The sequence below is a fragment of the Pelmatolapia mariae genome, linkage group LG4 (assembly GCF_036321145.2).
Source record: "Pelmatolapia mariae isolate MD_Pm_ZW linkage group LG4, Pm_UMD_F_2, whole genome shotgun sequence".
In the NCBI taxonomy this organism is placed as follows: Eukaryota; Metazoa; Chordata; class Actinopteri; order Cichliformes; family Cichlidae; genus Pelmatolapia; species Pelmatolapia mariae.
This window is the reverse complement of record NC_086230.1, coordinates 31,781,561-31,804,113: the sequence shown is the minus strand read 5'-3', so window position 1 is coordinate 31,804,113 and position 22,553 is coordinate 31,781,561. Positions and strand designations below refer to the sequence as shown.

Below are 22,553 nucleotides of genomic sequence, written 5' to 3'. Positions count from 1 at the left end.
TTCTATGTATTAATGGCACATGTAAATTTGATAGAGTGCAAAAGATTGGAAAATAGATAATATACCATTTAGAAAGCCATATTTTTGACCTTTTGCTAGAATATATCAGTATTTGCTAGTCTTACACTGAAGATATAGTGATGTGATGGTCAATGCTACTGAGATCATAGATTACACTTCTTTGATGCACATGCATGGACTGTACTTTAAAAGAATTGAATGTGAGGAAATATGATAAAAGGAGAAATAACGGTGTTCTTTAATCTCTCTTGACTTTAAGCAAGTTAATCCAAACAAGGTGCTTTGGAGGTGAATGAGCAGCTGGTCCTTGAGTCCAGTATGAACGTGAAAGTCACAATCATGCAGACAATGTTTATGTCCGGTTTATGCCCATTAATAAATACAATGACAAATTCTCCCACTCCAAATCAAAGCTGTCACGCTGAATAACCCGATTAATAGATTCATCATGCGTTAAATGTGACGCGCGTCCTGCAGATGGAGCCGAGACAGGCCTCGACAGTATGGAAGGCATGTAAAAATAGTTCTTGAGGATCATCACCTGCTGCTGCTGCTGACATGTTCTTCTTACCACAGCGAGATCCTGTGCCATATTTAAGTGTCAAGCAGAGATCGATAATGCAGAGAGATTGACATTTGGACAGAGTGACATTGCCAAGTTTGGAGCATCCGGTTTGCTTCAGCAGCATCTCGATAAAAGGAGTTTCAACCTCCTGCTGGAACACCATCCATCTACTCTTCTGGTCCCTGTCAACAGTGCTGACTCAGGACTGCGTTTGTTTTTTTAATCACTTGTAGCCCTGTCATTTTTAACTGGGTCTAGATAGCTGGTGGGTAGAGAAAATACAGTCATTCTCCCGCAAACTATTTTTAATTTCCTGACGTTCCTTTTTTTTTTTTTAAAATTCAGATATCATCATGAGCAGCGATGCTGAGATGGCCCAGTACGGGCCGGCAGCCATCTATCTCCGGAAACCTGAGAAAGAGCGAATTGAGGCTCAGAACCGTCCGTTTGATGCCAGAACAGCCTGCTTCGTGCCCGAACCCAAGGAGCTGTACATCAAAGGTGTCGTCCAGAGCAGAGAAGGTGGCCAAGTCACCGTGAAGACCGAAGCTGATGAGGTGAATATCTGTGCAAGCGGCGTCATCGTACGTAGCAACTCTAACATTAATCCATGAAGTCTTTTTTTTGGAAAAGGCCAAAATTAGTCTTTGTGTGTCAGCAATAAATACTGTTTTCCTTGTTTCCTGATTGCCAAGACTTTGGAGAACAACTGAGTAAGAAGAGAAATTACATAGTCTGGTAGTCCAGGGCCAGGGTTAGGGTTTTAAGATAAGATAAACCTTTATTAGTCGCACTCGTGCAAAGTTTTTTGGTCACGGCAGAAAGTGGAGAGTACAAAGTTAAGAGCAGCAAAAATTAAGAATCTATAGAATAGAATGAGATAAAATAGAATAACATACTGTACAAAACAGAATCAAATACTATGTTGTATCAGAAAAATTGCACTTGGTAATATTGCACATCAGCGAGACTAGGCGAAGGCTACCATGGTGTATTGGATGTGTGTGTGTGTCTGTCTGCGCATGTGTGGTCATCTGTAAAGTCTTTATTGTGGCGTCTGACAGAAGTTAGAAGGAAAGACCTCCAAAATCTCTCCGTCCCACATCGTGGGTGCCGCAGCCTGCCACTAAAGGAGCTGCTCAGTGCTGTCACAGTCTCCTGCATGGGGTGGGAGATGTTGTCCAACAGGGATGACAACTTAGCCACCATTCTCCTGTCACTCACCACCTCCACTGGGTCCAGAGGGCATCCTAGAACAGGGCTGGCCCTCCAGATCAGCCTGTTCAGTCTCTTCCTGTCTCAGGAAGGGTCACTGAAGTTATTTCAATGACCCTCCCAACAGTCCATCAGACAATTTGTTTTGGAGCACAAAGACCAAGTCAATGCACGGGCCAGCGTGCATGTCACTTATCAAGCCCTCTGCGCCATGTGTTGCTCCACCAAAGCAGTTAGAGGAGAGAGAAAGCGAGAAGAAGGAAAAGAAATAACAGAAGAGAGAAAAGGGTGCACGGATAGACGTGGGCAATGCAACTGCACTGACATCTACAACTGTGCCAGATTCAGTGTATCACGCATCCTCATCTCCCTCCATCACTCCTGCAGGGGAAGGAGGGAGACAATAGTAAAGAAAGGTCAAAACTTCTAGAGATAGAGCAAAGATGGAGGGGTAAGGGTAGCGAAAGGGTTGGAGTGAGGAGGTTCCCAAAGGTCAGTACCACTTAGCCCAATTCTGAAAAAGGTTAAGATCAAAGATGAACAAACCAGCAACATGTAAATCCAAATGTGCCAATATGTATACTTCTACTACATAAACATACATATACGTAAAGCTAAAGAAATGTCATTTTTTTTAGTGGAGAGTTTGAAATTATTTGTCTTATCCAGTGTGTAACATTTTGTCTATGAGCATTTTCCCCAAAATAGTGTCATTATCTTTTTGGCACTTAAAAAACATTGAAGGTTCCTTAATGTTTGTTGATTTTTATGCTGTGTCCTTCTGTCCTTCAGTTTTGTTAGATCTTCTTTAAAAATGTTTTCATCTTTCAGCAACTATCGCCATCTGATTTCCAATCTTCTGCTGAGACTTTAGTTTGAACTGTCCTTTGTTGTCATTGCAAACACAAAACGGGGTCTTCCAAGTTCATTTTGTGCTTCTACAAAACTTCTCAGCTGCAGATATTTAAAGAAATAATGTCCTGTTCAGAGTGAAAAGGAAAACGCGCATTTAGATGATAAACCTAAAGCAGAAATGCTCTTCTGCTCTTCCAGGTTATAAGAGAATCTTTTTCTTTGAAGTTTTTTCTCACATGATACCAAATTTTAATCACATTTAACAAATGATCTAGCCGTCTCCTTTGGGTGGTTTTTCCACTGTGTCAGAGCATAAACACACCAGGCAGAGGTAGTTTATGCCATGTGTGCCCACTGAGAGATATCATTTGTTAAAAATTAGAACATAATGAACCTTACAGACTAATAGCACAAGAATAACTTTGGAGATTTTTCCGGATATAATCACATACAATCAAAACACAACTACAACAGAAGCAAACGAAGTCCAGCTCAGTAGCAGCTAATAAAATAAAATATTTTGCTTTTCTGATTCTTTGAGTTTTATATTGTGCTGAATCTCATCACTCCTCTTTCCTTTTCTCTTCTCCATCCACTCTTACAGATTGTAACAGTTAAGGACGAAGATTGTCTTCCCATGAATCCCCCAAAGTACGACAAGATCGAGGACATGGCCATGATGACGCACCTCAACGAGCCCTCTGTGCTGTTTAACCTCAAAGATCGTTATGCAGCGTGGATGATTTATGTAAGTAATAAACGACATTCTCGTCTCTCTATATGACTCGCTGATTTGTCCCACTTATATTCTCCTCTGCAGACCTACTCTGGGCTCTTCTGTGTCACTGTGAACCCTTACAAGTGGCTGCCAGTTTATGACCCACAGGTGGTGGCAGCCTACAGGGGGAAAAAGCGCATGGAGGCCCCGCCACACATTTTCTCGGTTTCTGATAATGCATATCAAAATATGCTTACAGGTGAGAAAGAGAAAGACTTTTTGTGAGCTTTTAGAAGAATATTAAAGACAAACCAGCAGTTCACATGGCTGTTTTGTACAAATTTGTACTGAAGTACAACTATATTTATTTATTTTCTACTATATCCATGTTCTCCCCAACAGATCGTGAGAACCAGTCTGTCCTGATTACGTGAGTCTGAGCATGGAAGCTAAAAACGAGCCTCATATTCCAAAATATTACAAAATGAAGTGCTTTTATTGACCGACTTCAAGTATTGTATTATATTCTGTCTTCACAGTGGAGAATCTGGTGCAGGAAAGACCGTCAACACCAAGCGTGTCATCCAGTACTTTGCGACAATCGCAGTGTCCAGTGGTGACAAGAAGGATCACTCTACTGGAAAAATCCAGGTAGTGATAGTGAGACAAGAATCCAGCTCATGATCCGAAGCCTGGATTTAATACCAAATCCCAAACGTGGTGCTGGTCTTGTTTTTCAGGGGACGCTGGAAGATCAAATCATTTCAGCGAATCCCCTGCTGGAAGCCTTTGGGAATGCCAAGACTGTGAGGAACGATAACTCCTCAAGATTTGTACGTTTTTAAATCAGAAAACAAATTGTTAACCAAATAGTGAAAGATGTGTAATTTAATTGTTTGGTGGGTTTTGGTGGGTATAAATCCAATGGGTGACATTTGTATTATGTTTTCCTTGAGGGTTTTCACAGACTTTATATTTTTACAGGGCAAATTTATCAGAATTCACTTCGGAACTACAGGAAAACTGTCTTCTGCTGATATAGAAACTTGTAAGTTTGCTTTTACGTAATTGATTCATCCTCATGTAATGGCAATTTTACTTATATAGCACATTTAATTACATGCAATCTCAATGTGCGTAACACAATAGACAAAACCATAAAAACCTGCATAGGTTTACAATGACTTAAGGTCGTTTAAAGAAGTCAAAATATAATAAAACAAAGGAAAAACCCCCAAAAAAGATTTCATTTGAGGAACAGTTAAATGATCTGCAACAGTTAAATGAGTTGCAAACATATGTACATGCTATCTAAACAACATATACTAGATGGTTGGGATTGTTAATTATTTCCTGTAAATCCATGTAGATCTGCTGGAAAAGTCAAGAGTGACTTTCCAGCTGTCTGAAGAGAGGAGCTACCACATCTTCTATCAGATACTGACCGGGCACAAGCCAGAGCTTATAGGTAATGTGAGCATATTAGGTCTTAAAGCATGATTTAACTTTAGGACATTTTTATAAGAAATGTTCTGTTTCTCCTCAGAAATGCTCCTCATAACAACAAACCCGTATGACTTCCCCATGATCAGTCAGGGGCAGATTTCTGTGGCCAGCATCAATGACAAAGAAGAGCTGGTGGCCACGGACGTGAGTCAGCTCTGCAGTTCTAATCATTTGCAATGACATACAAATTTAAACTTTAGCTCATTATTTGTCATGTTTCACAGACTGCCATTGACATCCTGGGCTTCAGCAGTGAAGAAAAAGTCTCCATCTACAAACTGACTGGCGCTGTGATGCATTATGGGAACATGAAGTTCAAGCAGAAGCAGCGTGAGGAGCAGGCCGAGCCCGATGGCACTGAGGGTGAGTCCTTCTGCCTTTTCATTATCAATAAACACACCATGGATGTCTTTATGTCAAAGAAGTCCTTTTGTCTCTCAGTGGCAGACAAAGTCGCCTTCCTCATGGGGCTGAACTCTGCTGACCTGCTGAAAGGACTCTGCTACCCCAGAGTGAAGGTGGGGAATGAATATGTCACCAAAGGTCAGACAGTCCCTCAGGTACAGTAACAGCATAAAGACTCTTAAAGCGCGATAGCTTGGACTGATAGTTTAAATTATTGCACCAGAGGGGAGGGAATGATGCAAAGAGAAGTGTTGTCGCTATCCTTCTCACATCAGCAGGAAAACAAATCCTGTGATCAGAGTCAGATCTGTGTGAAGGGCATGAATGTTTCATAAGAACTGTCATCTCCAAGGACTCCAAGATAAAACCCAATGACAAAAATAAAATAGAAAATTAAAAGTATGTAAAGCTCACAGTACAAAGATTTCTAATGGACTTTAATTTGATGAATCCTGTTAGGTGCTGGTAACATGTTCACTGGTTCCCATTATTCCACCTAATCAGGGAGATTTGGTGTTTGATCATCCCTGTGAAGTTCATTTCCACTACTTTGCTGAATCAGGGATAAGCTTCAGAGCTTAATAAAATCTCTTTGGATTTTACATTTGTTTTGGCAGATAGAGTTGTCTGCCTCACTTGTTAGGCCCCCAGGTGGAATTAAAAATACTGATAACTTTTTCCAGTCTAAGATAAATAGCAACTAATAATTGCAACAGTTGTACTAACTAGGCTGTCAAGGACTCACATTTCTCTGTGTAAGAAATACATAATGCGGATTCAAGGGCTTAGACAAAATACAGCTTTTTTGTAGGCATAATCTTCCTGCATTTGTTTGCTTGGGCACCTTTCTATATACATGCAAAATAGCAAGAAAAGAAGAGAAGCGCAGGTGAGATGGACTGTAGTTGGATGCCAATTTACTAAAGTAAAAAGTCTCAAAGTCCCATCAAAAACAACATTAATTGGTCTTTGCTCCAGCAGAACTGCTTTCCGAGTCTGACATTTAAGTCAATCAGCACCTGTTAAAGACTGAGTCCTTATAAAGGAACTCAAAATAAGCTTCTTTCAGACCATATAAACAATTCCTTTAAAGTCCAGCCACAATGATGTCATTGCCATGTATTAAAATGTCATAAAGTGATGTTGTGTAATGTTCTCCCCAATCATACAGTTTTGCTAAAAGGTGGCTGGAGACTGCTGCACAAAATTATTGCAACCTTGTATAATGAATTTAAAATGGCAGTAAGACAAATCAGTGTGTGATTGAATATCAGCTTGTAATTTTTATGCAAGCTGTTTGTGGTAATTTGATAATTAACTATGATAAATGTGCAAAAATATCAAATCTGTTGTTGTCTACATACACATAAACTATTATTTATAGTCAAGCCAGAACATCATAGTCCTGAAACAGAAGCTCTTCCATACACAGTGACACAGTTGCTGCAGGACAGATATGTAACTGCAAATGGGAATATAACCATAATACAGTCAGTTGGTCCAATATTGCTTTTAAGAGACACATTGAAGACGAGTTGCACTCATTGGTGCACATTGACTCAGACTGATTGAAACATTTGCCAGCCTGTCTGCTTTTATGAATTTGTCAACCATTTCCAAACTTTCACCAATACAGTCACTGGGCAACTACTGACGTTTCCTAGTCAACAGGAGGTTGCCCACCTATTTGGTTTCCTCTAGTGTGACAGAGCTAACAGCTCTTAGACTATGTTCTTGTGTAATTAGCAGACAAAGAAAAATGTATCATCTGGCAAAAACTACACTCAAAAAATTTTGGGGGGGATTTACTTTAAAAAGTGGTTCCACACAAATGTATTAAGGAACTCTAAAGAAACAGTTTGGGTTTACTTAAGTCATTTGTGTTATTTCAGTGAAATATTGTATTTTTGCAGGTTAACTCAACTGATTTTCATTGAGTCGGGTCAAATTAATACTAACACTAATTTAGTGGGTTTATTATGAGTTAGGAGTACAAGAGGATTCCTTAAAACCAACAATAGTGATGTTTCTTTTTTGTGTGTGTACAAAATCACCCTGCACTGATGTCAGTGTCACCTTAATGAACTGGCTAACTAGCCTGAACAGTATTGTAGACTGGATAAAGTGCAAGAAGCCCAGATTACCTTGGTATACTTTCCTTTACAGCCTTTAGCTATCTGTAATTGTATTTTTTGTTTTTCCCACACAGTATTTTCTTACCTACTTTGTATCATTAAAAAGGTCGCCAATGCAGTCAGTGCTCTGGCCAAATCTGTCTATGAGAAGATGTTCTTATGGATGGTCATTCGGATCAATGAGATGTTGGACACAAAGCAGCCAAGGCAGTTCTTCATTGGCGTGTTGGACATCGCTGGATTTGAGATATTTGATGTAAGTTTCGACTCTCGCAGTCAAATATACTCTCTTTCCTATTTGTTGAATTCTGGGTTCTTGTTGTAGTTCAACAGCATGGAGCAACTCTGCATTAACTTCACCAACGAGAAGCTGCAACAGTTTTTCAACCATCACATGTTCGTGCTGGAACAAGAAGAATACAAAAAGGAGGGAATCGACTGGGAGTTTATTGACTTTGGTATGGACCTGGCAGCCTGCATTGAGCTCATTGAAAAGGTGGGATAAACATTCTGATATAAATGCATCAGATCTCATTTTGGACACCGTATCTCATTTGTTTCCATTATGTATTCAACAGCCAATGGGCATCTTCTCTATCCTTGAAGAGGAGTGCATGTTCCCCAAGGCCTCAGATGCTTCTTTTAAGAACAAACTCTATGACCAGCATCTTGGCAAAACAAGTGCTTTCCAGAAACCAAAGGTTGTCAAAGGCAAACCTGAGGCGCACTTTTCCTTGGTGCACTATGCCGGCACCGTGGATTACAACATTAGCGGCTGGTTGGAGAAGAACAAAGACCCACTGAACGAGTCAGTGGTGCAGCTGTACCAGAAGTCGTCAATGAAACTGTTGTCGTACTTGTATGCCTCTTTTTCCAGTGCAGAAGCAGGTGCATTATATCTATCTCACACACAGAAATAAACTTCCTGAATCTGAAAATCAGTGGGAACTTCAAACCTTAGACATGCAAACTAATATTTCTGTTCCTTCTTTGCAGAATCAGGTGGTGATGCTGGAGGAGGCAAAGGTGGAAAGAAGGGAGGAAAGAAGAAGGGAGGCTCATTTCAGACAGTGTCTGCTGTTTTCAGGGTACAGAAGTGATCTGTGGAAAGTTAACTTTCACTGTTTTGATTTTTAGGGGTGGTGATCCTCCAGTAAGCAACACAATTTGAATACTAATGACTTGTTGGGTTGGTCTTAGAGAAATTTGTGTCCATAATCGTGGCAAAGCCTCCTCGTGTTTACTTCAGTTGTTGTTTTTGAAGTTGTTGGTCTAATGGATGGGGTATCCCTAACCTTTGTTTTCAGTAAAACCAAAAAATAAAAACTGCTCATTGATCAAATCTGCTCAAAAAGATGTTGCACATTTATGTTCAGGTCAGATCAGGTCAGGTCGCTGACATCACTCCACTTGACAAATGTTGGCCTTTTGACAAGTTTTATAGTCTCTTTTTGGATGTCAAGGACCTTCAAATTTGACCTCATTTCCCAAGAGGACGAGTCTGCGATTCCTTTTGATAGTCTAATTTTCCAAGTTATGTGTGCCCGGTGTGAATGCTAAACTGAACTGATTTTGGATTATTTGCACCTTTATTCTAAATGTGTGATAACATCAGAGATCTGGTAATTGTTCTTCTGCAGGAAAATCTCGGAAAGCTAATGACCAACTTGAGGAGCACACATCCTCACTTTGTCAGATGCTTGATTCCAAATGAGATTAAAAAACCAGGTACACATGAAAGAAAACACTTATTTAAGACAAAAATAATACAAATTATTACCTGATTATTATTATAATCTGTTGTGTCAACTTCACTGCAGGTGTCATGGACAACCACTTGGTCATTCACCAGCTGCGCTGTAACGGTGTACTGGAGGGCATCAGGATCTGCAGGAAAGGATTCCCCAGCAGGATCCTTTATGCCGATTTTAAGCAGCGGTTGGCACTGATTACAATTCAAAAACAGCTAATAATGAGCATTTAACTAAATCATTAGCGTTTATGATTGCTCCCATTTATCCACATCCAACAGATACAGAATCCTGAATGCCAGTGCCATCCCAGAGGGACAGTTCATCGATGGAAAGAAGGCTTCTGAGAAGCTTCTTGGTTCGATTGACATTGACCACACACAGTACCGGTTTGGTATCACAAAGGTATTTGTCCAGAGTGTTGTGACGTTCTAAAAGCTTTTAGGTACAAACTGATCTGTTCATACGCCATATTGTTTGCAGGTGTTCTTTAAAGCTGGCTTACTCGGCACTCTAGAGGAGCTGCGAGATGAAAAGCTGGCCTCTCTTGTGACCCAGACTCAAGCTCTGTGTCGTGGCTATCTGATGAGAAAAGAATTCTCCAATTTAATCGCACAAAGGTGGCCCATCATTACAAATACTCCTCAGTAATCCTAAAAAACAACCACTGCAGGGAATAAAAACTGTATGTTTTTCAGAGACTGCATTTGGATTCTCCAGTATAACCTGCGCTCGTTCATGAATGTCAAACACTGGCCATGGATGAAGCTGTTCTTTAAAATAAAGCCACTTCTAAAAAGCGCAGCAACTGAAAAGGAGATGGCAACAATGAAAGAAGACTTCATCAAGTGTAAAGACGATCTGGCAAAGTCAGAGGCCAAGAGAAAGGAGCTCGAAGAGAAAATGGTTTCTCTGATGCAGGAGAAAAATAACCTCCTCCTGCAAGTACAAGCTGTAAGTGTCAAATAACATTCAGTCAGTCAAATCAGAGTTCACGCACTCGTTATTAATGCTGGTATATCATTTCATTTTCTCAGGACTCTGAAAATCTTTGTGATGCAGAGGAGAGATGCGAAGGTTTGATCAAAAGCAAAATTCAGCTGGAGGCCAAACTCAAAGAGGTGTCAGAGAGGCTGGAGGACGAAGAGGAGATGAACGCAGAGTTGACCGCCAAGAAGCGGAAACTCGAAGACGAATGTTCTGAGCTTAAAAAAGACATAGATGACCTGGAGCTTACGCTGGCTAAAATTGAGAAGGAGAAACATGCTACCGAAAACAAGGTTTGTGATTTTTAATGGACATTTTAGTTTTGGTGATAGGCAGGAAAAATCTTCTGTGAATTATTCTACATGAAGCATTGTCATTTTTTATGTTGAACACTTTCACGTGAAATATGAAAACCTGATCAAACTTAATGGCAGTTCATGTAGAAACACCCTCAAGTTTGTGGATTTATTTTGAACAATCTGTACAAATACATGAGTGGTATCAGTAAAATGCTTTTTACCTTGCCTTTTCTGCTTTTATATAGATCAAGATTACCAAAAACAATAAGGGGCTGCCTTGTTGCAGCTCTGTGCACTTAGACACCATGATTGCTAAGAGCTAAATGATAATATTTGCATGTTTGCAGCCGGATTCAGTCCAAAACGGCAGAATGGGAACAGAGACATAACTTTAATTTCGTGAGACATATTTACCTTTATTCATAAAATGACTACTCAGACAATAAGAAAAAAACATGTTCTGATAAAATGGGTTTTAAAAAGTTTGCATACAATGACCCAAATTATATATATTTGACTTTTATTCAATATAACTCAAAGTGCAAGACTGAACATAGGAACTCATCAGGAAAGTACAGAGCTGAAGTGTAGTTTCACAGATATCGCCCCCTGGTGGCCATTTAAAAGAATGCAGGTTTAAGGCACCTGTGACGGCTTCACTTTTTAGACCAAGAAGTTAATGTCCGTCCTTCACCCTCTATGAGTCATGTGACAAAAATCCATCTACTGTTTCAGTCTCATTGTGTGTTCTAGGATTCTTTTCTGTTTGTACTCTGATGTTCATAGCGGTGACCTATGACCTATTGCAGGTTAAAAACCTAATGGAGGAGCTGGCTGGTCAGGATGAAAACATGACCAAACTCAGCAAGGAGAGGAAAGCTCTCCAAGAGGCTCATCAGCAAACACTGGATGACCTTCAAGCAGAGGAGGACAAAGTCAACACTCTGACCAAAGCCAAGTCTAAGCTGGAGCAGCAAGTGGATGACGTGAGCTGGTGTGACTACTTTCAGACCCCGGTGTCGCTAAATATCTCAATTAATTTTGTGCAATTTGCTTGTAAAGCTTGAAGGTTCACTGGAGCAAGAAAAGAAGATCCGCATGGACCTGGAAAGGGCTAAACGGAAGTTCGAGGGGGATCTGAAGCTGACGCAGGAATCCCTCATGGACCTGGAAAATGACAAACAACAAGCTGAGGAGAAAATTAAGAAGTAAGCTTTTGCAGTGGTTTTGTGTTCAAGTGGAAATGAATTGATTAAATACTTGATATCTTCTTGTCTTCACAGAAAGGAATTTGAAAACAGCCAGCTGCTCAGCAAAATTTCGGACGAGCAAGCTATAAACAACCAGCTCCAGAAGAAAATCAAGGAGCTCCAGGTAATAAAGTTCACAGTTAGACCATAAATTAATAACACTGCTAGAAATGACCTGTTTAACTCTTGGTGATGCCGTGTGTTGTGTTTTTCTGCTTTCAGGCTCGCATCGAAGAATTGGAGGAAGAAGTTGAGGCCGAGCGGGCGGTCAGAGCCAAGATCGAGAAGCAGAGGTCTGACCTCGCCAGGGAGCTCGATGAGATCAGTGAGAGGCTGGAGGAGGCCGGAGGAGCCACCGCCGCCCAGATCGAGATGAACAAGAAGCATGAGGCTGAGTTCCTCAAATTGCGGCGCGACCTGGAGGAGTCCACGCTGCACCATGAGGCCACGACGGCAGCTTTACGCAAGAAGCAGGCGGACAGCATGGCCGAGCTGGGTGAGCAGATCGACAACCTCCAACGAATCAAACAGAAGCTGGAGAAGGAGAAGAGTGAACTGAAGATGGAGATTGATGATCTGGCCAGCAATATGGAAACTGTTGCAAAAGCAAAGGTGATGTTGCTGAACTCCACTTTTTCATCCTTAGGCTTTGCTCAAGTAGTTCAGCCACAGTTTTGACGATATTTTGCTTATTCTTCTTATTCTTATGCTTCACTCTGATGGATGGCAGGTGGGTGGAGCTTCTGAGAATATCATGTTAGGTATATTCAGTCTTGTCGACGTCATATGGAGAAGAAAAGTAGAAAAAACCTCCCTGAAACAGAACATTTAGGGCACGCTGAAGCCTGACCTTGATTTAAAACTGTGCTTTTAAGAATATTTATGAAGAAGATAATAAAGCACATTATAAGTCCATCTTAATTTGGGACGACCGTGGTTCAGGGGGTTGGGAAGCTCATCTTCCCAGGAGGTGGACAGGACCACTGGGGAAACTGAACCACTGGGGATCGAAGGTTGCCGGTTGCCAGCTCTGTCTGTCCTGGTCGTTGTGTCCTTGGGCAAGACACTTCACCTACCGCCTACTGGTGTTTGCCAGAGGGGCCGATGGCGTGATATGGCAGCCTCGCTTCTGTCAGTCTGCCCCAGGGCAGCTGTGGCTACAACCAGTGTTGGGCAAGTTACTTTGAAAAAGTAATTAATTATAGTTACTAGTTACTTCTTCAAAAAAGTAACTGAGTTACAAATTTCTAAAAGTAATTAATTACTTGAAAAGTAACTATTGCGTTACTTTAAAAAAAAAAAATGTTTAACCCTCTGGGCTCCAGGTAATAATTGGCCATTTTTAACCACTTCTGATTAGACCTCTACATTTCACCTTCACCTTTCAAACTATTTACTTTGCCTTGTTTGGTATCATTCTTTTCAGCACAACCGCACGTTTCTGAATTTACAGTTACGTTTTCATTTTGACATACTGTATTAACACAATTGATCTAAAATCAGACAGAAAACATCCGAGTAGAAAAAGTTATATTTTTAACAATCACAAACATGTTTATTGAATCATATTTCATAACTTTAAATGCAAATATAAATTGTCAATTTTAAAATCATATGCACAACAAACAAAGTTACTTGCAGCTATTTACCTTTTACCCTCTTTTTTTTTCAATAACTATTTCAAACTATTTATATAACAATCAGCTGTTCTGCATTCAATATGTACATACTCGCTCTCTCTCTTTTTCTGCTGTCTTTCTCTCTCTCTCTCTCGTGCCACTCCTAAAACTTCCCCCTCTTCCTAAACAACCAAATGTCATGTTGACATATCATTTTTTGATTGGTGGACATGGTGCATTTTTCCACCAACACGAAAGGGCGTTTTTTTGTTTTGTTTTTTTATTTTTTTGGTCATAAGCAGAGAGTGCTTGCTAGCGCTGTCCTTAGACGTTAAACGAGACGAAACTATTGAGGAAAAAACGCCAGGTATATATTGTTTATCATCTACATCAGCTGTCCCCAACCTTTTTTGCGCCACAGACCGGTTTATGCCCGACAATATTTTCACGGACCGGCCTTTAAGGTGTCGCGGATAAATACAACAAAATAAAACTAGTACCGGTACCGAAAAAAGAAGATTTATTCATAACACACGTGAAAGGACCCAGGAAAACCGTGTTAACGATAAAAACGATAACAAAATAACGCTGAAAACCGATAAAAACCCTGAAAACCATACATTTCACACCCGAGCCTCAACTCTCGCGGCCCGGTACCAAACGACTCACGGACCGGTACTGGTCCGAGGCCCGGGGTTGGGGACCGCTGATCTACATCATGGTTTTACGTGGTCTATCAACACAATTTAAAAAACTGGTATATATCACCTTTTTGCTTTGTCATCTTGAAGTGGTCATGTGATTGGCTTACCACGACTACTTTATTCTTCCTCAGTCAAACAGCAGCACTCGTGCGATTGTTTTGCCCCTTTAGCTCCACGTGTTGTGCCAAAAAGTGATCGTGATTGCCGTCCGCGGGAGCGCGCGCAGCTGTTTAAAGCTGTAGCGCGCAGCTGCTTAAAGCTGTAGCGCCCAGATTACTTACAGCTACTTCCGTGCAACATATATAATGAGCGGTAAGCTGAACACAGCTTCAACCGTCTGTTTGCTGAAAAATAGTAACGCGACCGCACCGCATTTTCTTGTTAGTAACGGTAACGGCGTTGTAACGATAGAAATAGTAATTAGTTAGATTACTCGTTACTGAGAAAAAGTAACGCCGTTAATAACGCCGTTACTTGTAACGCCGTTATTCCCATCACTGGCTACAACTGTGGTTTGCCTCCACCAGTGTGTGAATGTGAGAGTGAATTAATAGTGGAATTGTAAAGCGCTTTGAGTGTCTCGAAAAGCGCTATATAAATGCAATCCATTAATATTATTATTATTATTATTATTATTATTAATTAGTTTTAGTGTGAGAAGAGGAACAGATTTAACAGCTTGAATATCTCATTTGTGTTCATTTATATTCTTACAGGTAAACCTGGAGAAGATGTGTCGCTCACTCGAAGATCAACTCATGGAGCTGAAAACTAAAAACGATGAAAACATGCGGCAAATCTCCGACCTTAGCAATCAGAGAGCCCGCTTTCAGACTGAGAACGGTAATTCCTCCTTTTTTTAGAGTCAATAAAATGACAGATCCTTGATTAAAAAGCGTTCTTCTCTTCTTTGGCTGCTGTAGCTGAATTATCCCGACAAATGGAAGAGAGAGAAAGTCTCATCTCCCAACTGACAAGAGGCAAACAGGGATTCACAACACAGATTGATGAGTTGAAACGACTGATTGAAGAGGAAACGAAGGTAATCAGCATCCACACCTGCAAACAGCTGGTTTACTTCACTCTTTTCACGCATGGTGTTTCATATTGATGTGTTCCTCTGCAGGCAAAAAACGCCCTGGCTCACAGTCTGCAGTCAGCTCGTCACGACTGCGATCTCCTTCGGGAGCAGTACGAGGAGGAGCAGGAGGCCAAAGCCGAGCTGCAGCGCTGTTTGTCTAAGGCGAACTCGGAGGTAGCCCTCTGGAGGAACAAATATGAGACTGATGCCATCCAACGCACCGAAGAGCTCGAGGAGGCAAAGTAATTAAACAACGAGAACGGATCAGTGCATCAGGCTTTGACTAAATATCGCTCAGTTTTAAGCACTTTGATATAATAATGAGTAAACAAGTAATTGCACATTACTATTCATAATTTATTTTTGCTTCCAACAAAGCACAACACTTAATTTTCCACATCTGTGATTTCCTAATAATCTTCTAATGCATCTTTATAACAAGAAAGGAAAAAACTGGGTTGAGTTAGTGCATCTACAGTCAGCTACAATCAGCGTAACTAAATCTACAAAAATATGACTGTTAGACTGCTGCAAGAGGATGATGTAGGGGGCACAAGCTTCCAAAGCTCCGGGTTGTCAACCCAAAGAAAAACATGAACCCTGCGTTAATCTGGACTCAGGTCCTAGCTGGCACTTCTGACCTCACGGGACCTTATCTGGTAAGACCAGTTATTTAAAAAGACAGAAAGATTTGAACTAATTTAGAAACCTAAATTACTTCACTTACTGTAACGTTTCCTCCATCTATGACAGATTTTCTAAAATGTTCTCATGTGATTAATTGTGGTTTTCAATCATTTTTCAGGCAAAAGGCTGAAAGACCTGTTAGATGTGTTTCACTGTAAAATATTACAATTAGAAATGGAAAATTACAATAAAATCAAAACGTTAAAAAAATCATACATGACCCCATAAAACTTTCCATTATCCTCACCAAGCCGATGGGCCAATTCCTGTAGAAATACGAGGCTAGGATTAATATTTGACTTCGCTCCTTCACTTGAGGTAAAGGATTAGAAAGATTAAAAAATAGTTAAAAGAAAAAAAAAGAAGAAAACCTATTTTAATACAAAGGGTGAGAAGTGAGTGAGACTAAAACTGGAGCTTTAAGGTAAAGTATGGGCTGCAGCATTTTGGAACAGCTGCAAATATTTGATTGGTTGCAGTAAAGTTAGTGAGTCTAGTCTACATGAGACAAAAGTATGGAGGTGTTAAAAGTGCTGAGGAAGAATTATATCGTGCTCATGACTGGATGGCCTCTCCCCATCTTTATCTGTGAGTTCAACTTTCTGCCACCTCACAGAGGAGGGTCCTGGATTTGAACCCGGAGTTTCTCTGGGAGCTTTGGTTTCTTAGTTAATGCTGCCTAACCTTGTGATATCTAGGACACTCTCACAGATGACACTCATAATCTCCAGTAGTTTGCTTCCTTGTTAAATAAAGGCTGAAAAAATGCGTCCTAAAACACCAACACAACACACAAAAGAAAAACTAAGACTCTTTTTGATTTGAAGTGAAGTGGTTTTACTTCTGACAGGAAAAAGCTTGCCCAGCGTCTGCAAGAGGCTGAAGAACAAATCGAGGCGGTGAACTCAAAGTGCGCCTCTCTGGAGAAAACTAAACAACGGCTTCAGAATGAAATGGAGGACCTGATGGTGGATGTGGAACGATCCAACAGCTTAGCTGCTACACTAGACAAGAAGCAGAGAAACTTTGACAAGGTATTATGTATTTATTATATTAATTATCACACACATATTACAGCATTAATTCTGACCAGCGAATGTCTCCCTGAGCTCAGATTCTAGCTGAGTGGAAGCAGAAGTACGAGGAGTCTCAGGCTGAGCTCGAGGGAACTCAGAAAGAGAGTCGATCTCTGAGCACCGAGCTCTTCAAACTGAAGAACTCCTATGAGGAAGCATTGGATCATCTGGAGACGGTGAAGAGGGAGAATAAAAACCTGCAGCGTGAGTCAGATCAGAATGTTTTGTGTGGCTCAACAACTTTAAAAAAGTTTTTTTGAAAATTTCTTGCAATTCTGATTTTCCAACACACAGAGGAGATCTCAGACTTAACAGAACAACTTGGGGAGAGCGGAAAGACGATTCACGAGCTCGACAAATTCAAGAAGCATGTGGAAACGGAGAAATATGACATGCAGGCTGCGCTGGAAGAAGCTGAGGTATAACTCAAAAGGAAGTGAGGAAAATCAGAAAAATACTGCATTCTTACCATTACAGTGTGAAACGCAACCGAAATGTTTTTAAGGCTTCCCTGGAGCAGGAGGAGTCGAAGATCCTGCATGTACAAATGGAGCTGAACCAGATGAAGGCTGAAGTCGACCGGAAATCAGCAGAGAAAGACGAGGAGATCGACCAGATGAAGAGGAACTATCAGAGAGTGTTGGAGTCCATGCAAGCCACTCTGGACGCCGAGGTCCGCAGCAGGAACGACGCTCTGAGGGTGAAGAAGAAGATGGAGGGAGACCTGAACGAGATGGAGATCCAGCTGAACCATGCTAACAGGCAGGCAGCCGAGGCTCAGAAACACCTGAGGAACATACAGGGGCAACTCAAGGTACAACCACACATTAATACTTTTATAACATTCACAAAAGGGGTGTTTTTTTTTCACCCAAAACTTTAAGAATACTTGAAAGCGTGTTTGTATAAGCAAAATAGAGACAGGTTTGGAAGATAAGAGTGGAGTAACAAGATCAGAGTTTAGAGAGTAAATGGCGAGTCTTTGCATATAAGTTCCATGCAAACTACAGGCAGCCGCAGCAATCAGAAGGACATTTTTGCTGCAGCATCCTCTTAGCAACCAGTTTCACCTCAAGCAGCCACTCACCAACCAGTCTGAGAATGAACATTTATCCCTAGCAACCGGAGGTTTCCAGAAGGTTGCCGACGGGTCTCTAGGCCTGTGTGGCTGAAGCTTGAAGAGCCAAAAATTAGACCAGGGCACAATTTTAGCTCAACAGTGGAGCAGGCCAAATGAAGAAACCCAGATTCGATTCGAGACCCTTTGCGTGAATCTTCATTGCCCTCTCTCTCTGTCACCTTTTAATACAAACAAAACCTAATAAAAGTGACAAAAGTCCAAAATAATTCTTTCTCAGATTAACATGAAATACAAATGTTAACATGAAATGTCTCTCCATCTTGTTTGTTTCCTACGGTTTCACTCGAGCTCCTTTGGTTATCGCTTTTTTGATTTAAAGACACCTGCTGCTGCCACTAAATGTTTATGTTACCGAACCTGAATTTCAGTTTAGTTCACATAGGAACCTGCCTCATATGAATAGGAAGCTAAATTAGCTTAAGTTATAACCAAGCTGATGACCAAGCTGTTCCATACACTGTAAATTGTGACCTGATGCTCAAGTTAGACAAGTGTTGGTCAGTGAGATCTCACAGGTGGGCAAAGACAAATTAACTGGACGCTCACCTGAATGCATTTCCAGGATGCCCAAATCCACCTGGATGAATCTGTGAGAGGACAGGAGGATATGAAGGAACAAGTAGCCATGATGGAGCGCAGAACGGCCTTGATGCAGGCCGAGATCGAAGAGCTTCGAGCTGCTGTGGAGCAGACGGAGCGCAGTCGAAAAGTGGCTGAACAGGAACTGATCGATGCCAGCGAGCGCGCGGGACTTCTGCATTCTCAGGTAGGCTGCTCACCAGTTCAACAACCCATTCTGACCTGCAGAATTTACAGGTCACAGTCTTTTTTTAATTATCTTTTGCAGAACACAAGCCTTCTAAACACCAAGAAGAAGCTTGAGGCGGATGTAACTCAGCTTCACTGTGAAATAGAAGAAGCCGTTCAAGAGGCCAGGAACGCCGAGGAGAAGGCTAAGAAAGCCATTACTGATGTATGACACTCTTACAGGGCTTTTATTTTAGTTATCACACGTCTGATTATAATAAAGATGTGATGTGCTCATGGTTCGGTGTCTCTAGGCTGCCATGATGGCGGAGGAGCTGAAAAAAGAGCAGGACACCAGCGCTCACCTGGAGAGGATGAAGAAGAACCTGGAGGTGACGGTGAAAGACCTTCAGCACCGATTGGATGAGGCCGAAAACTTGGCCATGAAGGGTGGAAAGAAGCAGCTTCAGAAATTGGAGGCCAGGGTGTGTATGGCTATGAAATTACATTTTAACAGTGGGAATAAAAATTCCATTAACATGCTTTATTTTTAGAATTCCAAAGTTAATTTATAAGAATCTGCATCAAAATATGCAAGTTACTAAATGTCAAGCCACTTGTATTCTTATAACAAAATTAAACTGAAACAGGTTTGTGGTACAGTAGGTGGTCTAACAACCCTTTTTTCATTTTAAAGAGTGTGTAAGATAATCTTCGCTAAGTCCTTAGCAAGTCTTAAAATGACACAAATACAACCACAGATGAACAACAACAGATTATGTAATGCATGTACAGTGGAACCCCGACTTATGAAATGAATTCGTTTCCAAGGGTCTTTCGTAAGTCGAAAATTTTCTTAAGTCGAAGCACCCATCGCGCCTTTTGAGTGAACGATAGGCTATAGGCTAATTGCTAACTGCAACAACAATACGTCGTTCAAGTGGAACAGCGAAGCGCAGGTACGAAAGCCAAGGGGGTTGTCACATGATTCCTACAATGCCCACACATTGATTGTGGGCATTGTAGGCATTCTGGGCTCAGCCAATCAGAGCCAGCGGATTTCGTTACGTGGGCATTTTGCCGTAACACGGGCAGAAATATTGCCGTTAAGTGCCTTCGTAACTTGAATTTTTCGTTAAATGGGGTATTCGTAAGTCGGGGTTCCACTGTATTTATTTAAAAATTAATTAAATAATCTAAAATGCAGAAGCAGTATGTGAAAAACTAAATACGCCCTTACTGTTTCCATAGGAATTAAGGGGGAAAGTAGCAGCCAGGTGCTGGTAATCAAATGTACGTCATTTATTGGTCATCAGTAAAAAAAATAAGCACCTCTGTGAAAGCTGAAGTTTTGGCATTTTGCTGGTCTGTAGGATTCAGATGTGTTAACAAGGTTCCAAGGAGGAAAGACATCAGTAATGATTTTAGAGAAGTAACTGTTGTTGCCCATGAGTCTGAAAAGAGTCATAACACCATTTCCAAACAAAGAAAATATTATTCACCAGTGGAAAACATTTAAGACAGAGCTGCCAGCCTTCCCAACAAATTTACCCCAAAGTCAGACTTTGCAATCCACGAGCTTTATTGCAGACTCTATGGGCATCAGTTAGCATGCTACATTTTCGTTACTGTATTTGTCTGGAAGGGCTCCCACGGGAAACCCTCATCTGTCTAAAAAGAGCAGGGCAGCATGGTTTTGGTTTACAAACGTGCAGCTGAACAAACGAGAAGACTTCTGGAACAATGTCCTTTGGACAGGTGAAAAAATTGAGATGTTTGACCATAGTGCACAAAACCAAACACCTCATAGCAGCTTTCAGCACGGGAGTGGAAGGCTGTTGATTTGGGCACCTTGCAGTCATTGAGGTGACCATGAACTCCTCTTTATACCAAAGTGTTCTAGAGTCAACACGTTTGTATAAACAGAAGTTTGTTGCCCTAATGAAACAGGGCAATGATCCAAGCACAGCAGCAGCAAATCTCCAACAGAACAGCTGAAAAAGAAAAGAATCAAAATGGTGCAATGACCGAAGTCCAGACCTCAACCTGAACAAGATGCAGACAGCTGTGCATGAACCAGTGCTGCAAAATTCAATGAACTGAAGCAACATTTTAAAGAAGAGTGGGCGAAAAAGCTGCTGAATCATGTGAATTATTGTGTCTTTGTTTTCATTAGATAGCTATGACACGGTGTAATATTTTACGTGCTGCTGTGCACCTGAGGTTGTATTTAATTCATTTACATTTTTTATGCCCTGACATGAAAAACCAAATGTGGAAACACTTTCGCGTTTTCACATGAAAACTGTGCTGTAAAAGTTGGTTGTAAACATGTTTACACATTTTCAGTTAAATCAAAGCCCTACAGAAAACTGTACAGAAAACTGAAACCTCACTGTAACATTAAAATCTACTTCCTGACATCCCCAGGTCCGCGAGCTGGAGAACGAGCTTGAAGCCGAGCAAAAACGTTCCACTGAGGCCATCAAAGGGGTTCGAAAATATGAGAGGAAAATCAAAGAGTTAACCTATCAGGTAAAGTTAGCTGGTGTTTTTAGCACTTACAGGGATGAGAATGGATATTTGTCTTTTCTTGTCTCTCCTGTTTGTAAGAGATGTTCATCTTGTGTTTTCAGTCCGAGGAAGACAAGAAAAACAACATTCGGCTGCAGGATTTGGTGGACAAACTCCAGAGCAAGATGAAAGCCTACAAGCGACAAGCTGAAGAAGCTGTGAGTGAATCACTGTCGGCACAAATATATTCAGAGATACAGTGAAGTGTCAGAGTGCCATCACACTGAAAACAATTGTTCCCCAGGAGGAGCAGGCCAATGTGCACATGGCCAGATTCAGGAAGGTTCAGCATGAGCTGGAAGAGGCTGAGGAGAGAGCTGACATGGCCGAATCTCTGGCCAACAAGATGAGAGCCAAGAGCCGTGAAATAGGCTCGAAGGTACTGCATTCGATGTAGACTGTAGCTACGAGTATTTAGCTGTTCCTCTGAAAGAATAACAGGCATGCACTCCCCACCATATTAGGTTTAGGGCAGAAATATGACACAAGCAAGCACTCTGGAAAGTAACAGCTATGTGTTTTCTTATAAATGGTTGAAAAATTAATTGTTTTTTGCATCAATTTGCTTGTTTTCCAGGCCCAGGAGGGACAGGGCGAGTAGCAGAGTGCACTTCACCAGTGCAGATATATAAAAGTTCATCGATTCTTACATTAATATCATAGCATGTTAACACCTATTAAAATAAACAAGGCTTAACGAGTGGCATAAATTCTCTAGATGCTTTAGCTTGAAGTATTTATGTCTCAGAGTAATTAAGCGACTTATTTAACACATAACTTCTCACACAACCACAGCTCCAAAGTTAATGACTTTAATTGAAGGGGACACCTGTGGGATTGATTATATAACATCAACATCACTTCATTTAATTGCTGGCATGAAAATACAAGACGCTGGTCTCCTGTTTTCTAAAGGTCAGCAGATGCTTTCATTAATTATAAATCAACACTAACACTTATACACTTCTAACTTTACACATTTGATGCTTATAAGATGCCACTTAGAGACATTTAGGATAATAAATTTGTGTCAAAATAAAAGAAAAAAGGGGAAAGGTGTTGATGCTGTTTTGCTCCATGTACCAATTTCATTCTTAAAACATTTACACACCAGCGTTTTTTCTCTGGCAGTAACTGCAGATCAGAAACTTAAAAGCAAACTAGTCCGCAGATGTTTCCCGGTTTTGTAGGAACATATCGTTTCTTTGGTCTAGCAC

General features: G+C 40.9%; 1 protein-coding gene across 1 annotated transcript; it reads left to right on the top strand.

The window, feature by feature from the left end:
- The first annotated feature begins 939 nt into the window (after positions 1-939).
- Positions 940-21,733, top strand: LOC134626795 (myosin heavy chain, fast skeletal muscle-like). The gene is made up of 38 exons (XM_063472718.1): positions 940-1,143; positions 3,261-3,404; positions 3,477-3,633; positions 3,777-3,804; positions 3,914-4,025; positions 4,115-4,207; positions 4,359-4,422; positions 4,744-4,842; positions 4,921-5,024; positions 5,105-5,243; positions 5,322-5,440; positions 7,527-7,676; positions 7,746-7,916; positions 7,999-8,308; positions 8,417-8,508; positions 9,061-9,148; positions 9,241-9,358; positions 9,453-9,576; positions 9,655-9,791; positions 9,870-10,125; positions 10,209-10,451; positions 11,267-11,443; positions 11,520-11,665; positions 11,741-11,831; positions 11,930-12,319; positions 14,747-14,873; positions 14,954-15,072; positions 15,157-15,353; positions 16,649-16,832; positions 16,913-17,078; positions 17,169-17,293; positions 17,380-17,688; positions 18,578-18,781; positions 18,863-18,988; positions 19,077-19,247; positions 21,193-21,297; positions 21,399-21,494; positions 21,581-21,733. The coding sequence occupies exons 1-38, from the start codon at positions 940-942 to the stop codon at positions 21,731-21,733; spliced, it is 5,838 nt and encodes a 1,945-aa protein (XP_063328788.1).
- Positions 21,734-22,553: the final 820 nt, after the last annotated feature.

What these genes read in the sequence shown, in the direction of transcription:
- LOC134626795 (XM_063472718.1), top strand. Translation starts at nt 940, where the DNA reads ATGAGCAGCGATGCTGAGATGGCCCAGTACGGGCCGGCAGCCATCTAT. An exon ending in GCACAAGCCAGAGCTTATAG is followed by an intron (nt 4,843 to 4,920) that starts GTAATGTGAGCA and finishes GTTTCTCCTCAG; the next exon opens with AAATGCTCCTCATAACAACA. An exon ending in TTCAGAAATTGGAGGCCAGG is followed by an intron (nt 19,248 to 21,192) that starts GTGTGTATGGCT and finishes TGACATCCCCAG; the next exon opens with GTCCGCGAGCTGGAGAACGA.